The sequence below is a fragment of the Entamoeba histolytica genome, genomic scaffold (genome assembly GCF_000208925.1).
Source record: "Entamoeba histolytica HM-1:IMSS scf_1104750516709 genomic scaffold, whole genome shotgun sequence".
NCBI classification, from domain to species: Eukaryota; Evosea; order Mastigamoebida; family Endamoebidae; genus Entamoeba; species Entamoeba histolytica.
In genome coordinates, this window is record NW_001915243.1 from 3,716 (window position 1) to 12,220 (window position 8,505).

An 8,505-nucleotide genomic window follows, 5' to 3' on the forward strand; every position below is an offset into this window, starting at 1 on the left:
TGAAAGTGGTTGTGTCATAGAGTTAACTTAATTTTGTTTCAAGAGTTCTTTTCTTCTTAAATAGGTCTAGTATTTCCTTTTCAACTAGATTTTCATTTCCTTTTCATTTTTATTTTGAGTTCCGCCCTCATCGAAACAACGAAACATTTCTATAAAATTCTGCTCTCTTAGTGTTTTTTATTTAAAACAATCAAAGATTCTAATTATTTAGTTGATAATTTTAATTATATTTTCTATTACTAAAAATTTAGAAATAAACATTTGAAATACATGAATTAATAATAAATGAATTAAACTAAAATAATTTAATAATAAGTAAAATAAATTACTTATAACTTACTTTAAATCAGTGTTTGTTTTTTGTCATGTTGAGAATTAAGTGGTTCACTTTCTTCAACTCAATTGATCTCTTTTGAATTAATGTTTTTTCAATCATCATCAACTTAAATGATTCTTCATTTAAATTATTGTTTAATTTTTATTTTATTTTAATGAATATTAAAATTCCTTTTTCTTTATTTTCTTATTTTGTGTTGAATATATCAATCATATTATAACAACATTTTATCTCCTTCAATACCAATTTTCAATTCAAACCCATTTATTATCAAATATATTTGTATATTGATAAATAAATAATACTACCATAACAATAAATAAATAATCTTTAATAATAATTAACTACTCATACTAAATATTAATAATAAAAAAGCAATTAACCTTAAATAGATATTGTTCAACTAAATATAACATCATAACCAAATAATAACTTATGATTCAATGTTTTGATGTATTTTAATGTTTGTGTGGTGTTTCTGAGGTGTCATTTTTGAACCTTCATTTGCGAATTAATTAAAAACCTCAATGTTGAAATATTCATAAAAACTTCATAAATGAATTTAATTGATAACTTCAGTTTATCTCATTCATGTCAAACACAACACCACCAAAAAGTGAAATAGAATACTCTAAGTATATTACTATGAGAAATAAATTTATTGAAGCTTCTCGACAATTAACAATAGCAAAAAAATTATTGTTTCAATACTCTCCTGAGAGATTAGACTCAGAAGGGAATATCGTCAAAAATTACAAAAGCAAAAAAGAAAAGAAACCCAAAAAAAATCAAATATCTTCCAAACGATGTTTATTTGTTAAAAATTCATCTATCTTTGAATTTAGTAAAAATGTTGATGGATGCAATGTTGTTACTCGTCAATTAACTAAAACCGCAGCTGAATTAGATAAATTTGATAAAACTACTCCACTTTCAACTCAAAGATACAAATTTAAAAATAATGAACTGGCATATTGTTATGGTTGTCATAGGATTTGTACTTCAATTCATCCTGTATATGTCTATTCATGTAGAAATTGTGGTGAGTTATTCCAAAAAAATAGAAATTTAACAAGAGATTTATCTAACACAGTGTCATTGGTTATTGGTTGTAGAACTAAATTAGGACATCAAATTACGTTAAAATTACTTCGAGCTGGTAGTACTGTGATTGGAACAACAAGATATCCCGAAGATACAAAAATTTTATTTTCTCAGTACGAAGATTATGAGATCTTCAAAGAACGGTTAATCATTTATAATAAAGGATTAGATCTTGATAATAATCAATTAGAAAATGATTTTAAAAACCTTAAAAATTTCATTGAACAACAATATGGACATTTAAATCATTTTATTTTTTGTGCTGCTCAAACTATACGAGTAAGAGAAAAAGAAAGAAATAGAGTAAAAGAAGAAATAAAAGAAACAAACAGATATGGAGATGCAAAATTTGTAAAAGAGACAAACATCAATTCATGGAAAATGACAATAGAAGATTTAAATCAAAAAGAAATGGAAGAAGTAATAAGAATTAATTCTATTGCACCAACGTTATTAACTAAAGTATTGATTCCATTATTAAAAAAGTCAACTATTAGACCATATATTATTTTTGTACATGCAAGAGAAGGTATTTTTCATTGTCAAAAATCAAAATTTCATATTCATACAAATATGGCTAAAGCATCATTAGCAATGCTTACATTATGTCTTTGTTCAAGTCATTTAAAAACAGAAAATGGAATACCATTTTCTGTTCATGGATGTGATCCTGGATGGATTTCCGTTGATGAATATTATGAAAATGATAAACCATTTAATGTTGCACCATTAGATGAAGTTGATGGAGCTTCAAGAGTTTTATATCCATTATTTAAAGAATTAAGAAGTAAATCAAAAACACGTAGACATTATACCAAATTAACTTTTTAAAGTTTTATATTTTATTAATTCAGGTTATACTTTATTTGAACCAATAAAAAATAACAAATCAAGCACTGCAAATTAAGTTTATTTCTTCTTATCTGAAATCTTCTTGCTATAGAAGTCAAGTTCTTTACCTTCAAGGATATATCCTTCAACTGATCCAGTTTGTCCTGGTCTGGAAGAAATACATGCAAGAACTCTTCCACTTTGGAATCCTTCTAATAAGGCTTCATCAAATTTCATATTCTTTAATACTTCTAATTTCTTTGCATATTTCTTTTGCATAGTTTTACTTGGATTCATAAGTGCTACTTGTGTTTCTGCAATTTGTTGTGCAATAGTCTTTTCTTTATTTTCTTCTTCCTTTGGAACAACAACTTTCTTTTCAGTTTTGAATGTAGCTGATTCGAGTGATTTATAATAATCAGTTGATGCAATATCTTTTCCATAGAATTTAAGGAACCATAATCTGAATGGTGCTGGATCAATTTCAATAATAGCACCTTTAACTAATGTATTAGTTCTAACAAAATCATTATCAGAGGCATTATAAACGACATTAAGAATCTTAGTACCTTTGGTGATAGATTGAGATGCCCATGAGAAGTTTCCATTTTCTAATCTCAATGCTCTTCTTTTAATAATTCCATATCTTCATCTAACATCATGAACTCTAATAGCTCCAAGTCTGGTATTAGCTGGTTGTCTTCCCATAGTGTTCTTCTTCTTTTTTTTTGCATACTGTTCTTCTTTCCTCCAGTAACTCTTCTTTTATATCTTTGAATCTCTTATAGTTCCTGTGATGCAGTCTTATAGAATAAAAATTACAAAAAGATAAAATAAATAAATAAATGAATAATAAATCTTTCAAATAACTAAACTATACTTATTGAAACTTCTAATAAAATAATAATTAACCCAAATTAATCTTTTTATTAACAATTATTAAACTATAGCTTGTTTTTCTCTTTTGTTTATATTGCATTTGGTAATTAATTTTTTGTTTCAGTTGAAGTAACTGATACACCATCTCCTCGTTCTCTTTTTCTTTGTTCTTGAATTTTTCTACATTCATTTTCAACTTGTTCTTTTTCTTGATTTAGTTTATTTAATTGTTTCTTTAGTTCATCTGTTTCTTTCTTTGTTGAATCAATTCTACTTTTAGTTAATTTTGCTTTTTTTTCTAATACCTCATTTTCTATATCAAGCATTTGTATTTCTTTTCTTAATGTGTTTAATGTTTTTTGGGATTTATGTATTGAACCTCCTTCTTCTAATGAATCTTGACTATCTTTTTGCTTCTGATAAATATTTTTTAAATCTCTCATTTCTTTTTGTAAACTATCGAGTTTTTTGACACACTAACTTGTCACTATTAAATCCAATGATAATTTATACATTTTGTTTAACTAAAAGACAAACATCTTCTTTTTTTAAGTGATGAGTTTCAATTTCTAATTGAAGACGATTTCTTGTCATTTCAATATTTGTTTTTAATACTTCTATTCGAGTGTTATAATATGAAATAAGAAGTTCAGCATTTGCTCGTTGCTCTTCAAATTGTTCTTGTAGGGTTTCAAACTCAGATGAACTCATCTTGTTATTTGAGATGAACATAAAAATTAAGCATTTAAAAACAAAAAACTTGAAAAAAAGAAAATAGGAAACCAAATGGTGTTTCTTTTTACACTTGAGTAAAAGCTGTATTATTCAAAGCTAACAGAAACAGTTTGAATGACTCCAACAATAAGACCAAACAAACCTAATGCACTAGCAAAAATTTCAACAATCAACATTTTGACAAATAAAGATGAGAGTTGAGCATCAGCCAATGCAGCTCCTGAACCAGCAACACCAACACTCACACCACTTCCAAGATTACAAAATCCAACAGCAAGACCAGCACCAAAAATCATATAACCAGCTTTGTATTGATCAGGTGTTGGTGGAAAGTCAGTCTCTTTTAATTTCTCCTAAAAAATAAACACAATTCAATCTTAAGATTAACTAAGTGAAAAAAAATTGATGAGACAAACAAAGAAAATAAAACCAGCAATAACACCATAAATTGCTGTTGCTTCACAAAACAAAATTGAAATCAAGTGTTTTGATCTGAAGGTTGTTCGAATAGATGAACCCATTAATGATGAAGCTGTTAATAAAATTCCCCAAGCAGCACCTAAAACAGAAACAGCAACTGAAAAGAATGTTCCAAACATTGCAAAATAACCTGGGTTTATTTCGAGGAATGATTTTGTAAAATCAAGAAAGTTGTAATAAATCAATGACATTTCTCTTTATTTTTTAAGATATTCTTTTTTCATTTTTGTTTTCAAAATTTTAATTTAACAAAATTTTTTTTAGTTAGTTTAAAAAGGAGGGAGAATTATAAAATAATAGAAATAATAATTATAATTAATAGTTTTAATAAAGAAAAAACAAAATAAAAACAAAAATGAAAATGTTCCCAAAATAAAATATTTAAACAAAAATAAAAAAAAAACTAAAAAATAACAAAGTGATAAAAAAAAATTTTAATGGAAATTAAAGAACAACAAGAATTTTTAAATACTATTTCTAATGGAAGAACCATCGTATTTTATCACTCATCATCATGTCCATCATGTAGGTCAATTGAACCATTTTTTGATGAACAAGTAAAGTTATGTCAAAATGAACAACTTCAATTTTTAAAAGTAAATATTACTGATTTTCCTGAAATTGCTCAAGAAAATAATATTAGAAGTGTTCCAACATTTGTAAGTTATGTAAATGGAGTTTCAACCAAAAGATTTACAGGAGCATATAGAGATGAAGTAGAGAGAATGATTTCAAAAAATATTAAAATGTTAAATGAATAATGTTTTATAAAACATTTTACAATTCAATTAATTTAAATTTATTATAAAATATTATAAAAATAAAAATGAAATAAAAAACATTAAAATTCAGAAGAAGATAAATAAAAAATGAATATTTTTTTTTTAAAAAAAAAATAATTTAAATTTTAAATATTTCTTTCAATTAAAAAAAAAAAAAAAATAGAGAAAGAATTTAAATCAAAGAAATGAAGAAATTACAATAATATATTGAATATTTTTTAATACTAAAGAAATAGTAACAAATTCAAAAAAATCCAAAGGTGAAATATAATCAATCTTATTTTATCTATAATTAATAATTCAAAAATATATTAAAATATTAAAATATTAAAAAATTCAGGTTATCTTTTTATCATTCAGGATTTGTTTATTAAGCAAAAACATCATCCAAATGAGTCAATCTAATGATCCTAAACAAGAAAGTAGTTTTAGAAAAACACGAAATGTTCAAGCAAATCAACAGTCAGTATTTCTTGCACTTATTAATAAATATTTTACAATTACTTTAATTTCACCAAAAAAAAGATCAACAGTTGCACAACAAATGGTTACAATTCAAAATATTCAATACAAAGATGATATAGTTGAAGTAGAAGAATTTATTATAAGGAGATTAAAAGAAATTAATGTAAGAGATATTTCAAATGGTGTTAGTTCAAAAACAGCGTCAAGACGTTGGGAAAATAATAAAATAGCAGAAATTAATAATTTATTAATAGATATCTTAAAAGAATTGGGATATTCTTTTAATTCTAAATTAACTAATGGAAAGTCTACTACAGTTAAAAATGAAATTGTTTCTTCTATTCTTTTTAATGGTAAATTAATATTAACTTCTGAACAAATTAATATTCATGGAAAATCTCTTAATAACTCTTTAAATTCCCTCTTCGTTGATAATAAAATTATTACTTTAAACAGAAATGATCCATTTTTTAATGACTTCTTCGCTTTAACTTAAATTTGTATGATATTTTTATTTCTAACCAATTTTTTTATTCCTTTTTATCTTCTTTTGTCGTTTAATTTCTTCTTCTCATTACAAAAATATAATTTTTTTTTGAAGTTTGTTTTATTTTATTTTTCTTTTTTATTCTTTCATTTTTTTGGCTAATATAACATGTTGTCTTTTGATAATATGATTTTTTTTAAGTATTTAGTTGAAAAGTGAATCACGAAGATTTTATCAAAAAAAAAATAAAAGGAATTATTCTCAACAAATAAATAGTGATGTTATGTTGTCATTCTTTTTTATTATTTTTATTTTTGTTTTGAATGAAATGTTTTCTTATGAAAACATGACTATTTTATGATAATATATTTATAGATTTATCTTTTTTTTTGAATTATTTTTATACTTCATTAGCACAATTTAATTTTTAATAATCTCAAAGACAATTGTTAATTAATTTATTAAATCATAAATAATATCTCTATTGATTAATTTTTTTTAATTTGTGTTATTCTAAAATATTTCTATTTATTTTTACTCATTATTTATTCATTAAAACAAAAATATATTTTTATACTCTTTTTGTCGAATATTTTTTTGTAAGTATTATTAATAGTAAAAATTTTGAAGTAAACTTATAATATAATAGATAAATGTTAAAAATTTACTTTTGTTAATTTCTCTTTTTTGAGAAAAAAAAAGGTTAATTAATAGAAATATCCATAATTGAATTTTATGATTATTGAGAAGTGATTGCTTCAGTTTTCTTCAATATGCTCTATTGGTGTAATAGAGTTCATTTCTAGCATGCTCGCATTAGATTGTTCTTCTTCTATTGTGCTGCCAGAATTGAATGTGTAAAACATTAAGTCTTTCATATTTTTTATAATTATTGTTCGTAGGATTTTGGAAAAGTCTAATTTTAATTTTAGTGTTTTTAATCTTCTTGCTGATTCTTTATGTATTAATCCATTTATTGATAATATTACAGGTATTATTTCTACATATATTATTTCTCTATTATTTCTTAATTTCTCTTGTATTTCTTTGTATTTATTTATTTTATGAATATAATTTAATTCTATATTATTATCTTGACATATAGCAACATCTATGATATATCATTTCTTTTCTTTCATATTTTGATAATATATATCTGGTCTTCTAGCATTGAATGAATTTTCACTAACCAATAAATCTTTATTGTAAGTTATGACCATTTTATCATTATTAATACATTTTGGATGATTATTAAAGTCAATTGCATCAAATTCATTAAAATGGGTAATTAATAAATGTTTATATATTTGTTTACAAACATAATCATGTTTTGATATTTGATTCTTTTTCATTACAGGACATCCTAACAATATATGACTAATAGATGCTATTGTGTTAGGGCAATGTTTACAATATTTTAAAGCATCATTTTGGAGTATTTTTGATTTAATATTTCCTGTCATACTTACTCCTTCTTGCATCTTTACTATTTGGAGGAATGTATTTCTTTTTATATTTAATGATATCCATGTGGCTACTGTTAATTTCTTATCATTAAAAGTGCCATTTGCACATCTTATATTCACCACATTTCTTTTCTTTCCATTCACTTAAATATCTATCATTCATTTCATTATTTACAAATTCAAATATTTCCTTTACATTGTGCTTTCTTTCATTTAATTCTATTATATTCATTAATTCATTAAAATTAATATTCTTACAAAATGTTTTCTTCATTCTTTTAATTATTCCATTTGGATTTTCTTTTATTATTTCTATCATTTCTCCTATTCATGTGTTTGATATTTATATTTTAAATATATTCTTAATAATTATTTACCACATTCATCTCTTGCTGACATTAATCACATTCATAGTTCATTTATTTTAACATATAATCTACTTTTGGGAATATTTCTACTATATAATTTGAGTTGTATTAATGATTTTCTTATTTGTTTATCTATCTTCACCAATTCTCCTAGTTTCCATGTGACAATACAAAATCCATATCTTAATTTGGAGATTATATCATTATTAATCATTCTTATTGTATTGAGGCTGCTATATTTCATAGTATTTAATGATGATAAAATAGAAGATACATCATTTAATATTCTTGTACAATATTTATTAATATTTACTTTATCTCCTATTTCAATACCAAGGTATTTATAAGGGTTATCATTAGTTACTCTTGGTAATTCAGCTAATTCTCCATTTATTTAAATATTAATATTAGTCATTATCCGGCAACGAAAAAAAGCAAATAATTGAAAAAGAAGAGAATGAATGATATAAAAGAATAAAAAGAAAGTAAGAAGTAGAATATGATGAAGAAAGAATAAAAGTAGAAAGGAGAGAATATAAAAAGAAAGAAGATAAAGTGTAATAAAACAAAA

At 23.7% G+C, this 8,505-nt stretch overlaps 6 protein-coding genes across 6 annotated transcripts, besides 2 other annotated features; 3 read left to right on the forward strand and 3 right to left on the reverse strand.

Annotated features, from left to right (window-relative positions):
• Positions 1 to 317: 317 nt before the first annotated feature.
• Positions 318 to 574: a repeat region.
• Positions 575 to 928: 354 nt separating this feature from the next.
• Positions 929 to 2,272, forward strand: EHI_029340 (short chain dehydrogenase family protein; the record flags this gene model as incomplete). The annotated part of the gene is made up of 1 exon (XM_644477.1): positions 929 to 2,272. The coding sequence occupies one exon, from the start codon at positions 929 to 931 to the stop codon at positions 2,270 to 2,272; it is 1,344 nt and encodes a 447-aa protein (XP_649569.1).
• A 52-nt stretch (positions 2,273 to 2,324) lies between these two features.
• Positions 2,325 to 3,006, reverse strand: EHI_029350 (uncharacterized protein; the record flags this gene model as incomplete). Its single annotated transcript, XM_644476.2, has 2 exons — positions 2,325 to 2,897; positions 2,939 to 3,006. The coding sequence occupies 2 exons, from the start codon at positions 3,004 to 3,006 to the stop codon at positions 2,351 to 2,353; spliced, it is 615 nt and encodes a 204-aa protein (XP_649568.2). The 3' UTR covers positions 2,325 to 2,350.
• Positions 3,007 to 3,258: 252 nt separating this feature from the next.
• Positions 3,259 to 3,862, reverse strand: EHI_029360 (uncharacterized protein; the record flags this gene model as incomplete). Its single annotated transcript, XM_644475.2, has 2 exons — positions 3,259 to 3,627; positions 3,689 to 3,862. The coding sequence occupies 2 exons, from the start codon at positions 3,860 to 3,862 to the stop codon at positions 3,259 to 3,261; spliced, it is 543 nt and encodes a 180-aa protein (XP_649567.2).
• Positions 3,863 to 3,950: 88 nt separating this feature from the next.
• EHI_029370 (Vacuolar ATP synthase proteolipid subunit, putative) lies at positions 3,951 to 4,561 on the reverse strand. The gene is made up of 2 exons (XM_644473.2): positions 4,303 to 4,561; positions 3,951 to 4,239 (listed from the first exon to the last, which is right to left on the reverse strand). The coding sequence occupies exons 1-2, from the start codon at positions 4,555 to 4,557 to the stop codon at positions 3,973 to 3,975; spliced, it is 522 nt and encodes a 173-aa protein (XP_649565.1). The 5' UTR covers positions 4,558 to 4,561; the 3' UTR covers positions 3,951 to 3,972.
• A 242-nt stretch (positions 4,562 to 4,803) lies between these two features.
• Positions 4,804 to 5,127, forward strand: EHI_029380 (thioredoxin, putative; the record flags this gene model as incomplete). Its single annotated transcript, XM_644472.1, has 1 exon — positions 4,804 to 5,127. The coding sequence occupies one exon, from the start codon at positions 4,804 to 4,806 to the stop codon at positions 5,125 to 5,127; it is 324 nt and encodes a 107-aa protein (XP_649564.1).
• Positions 5,128 to 5,539: 412 nt separating this feature from the next.
• Positions 5,540 to 6,109, forward strand: EHI_029390 (uncharacterized protein; the record flags this gene model as incomplete). The annotated part of the gene is made up of 1 exon (XM_644471.1): positions 5,540 to 6,109. The coding sequence occupies one exon, from the start codon at positions 5,540 to 5,542 to the stop codon at positions 6,107 to 6,109; it is 570 nt and encodes a 189-aa protein (XP_649563.1).
• Positions 6,110 to 6,790: 681 nt separating this feature from the next.
• Positions 6,791 to 8,354: a repeat region.
• Positions 8,355 to 8,505: the final 151 nt, after the last annotated feature.

Excerpts from the sequence above, each read along its gene's own strand:
- EHI_029370 (XM_644473.2), bottom strand. The coding sequence starts at position 4,557 with ATGTCATTGATTTATTACAACTTTCTTGATTTTACAAAATCATTCCTC. Across the intron at positions 4,240-4,302 it reads TTGCTGGTTTTATTTTCTTT|GAGAAATTAAAAGAGACTGA; the intron begins GTTTGTCTCATC and ends TTTATTTTTTAG.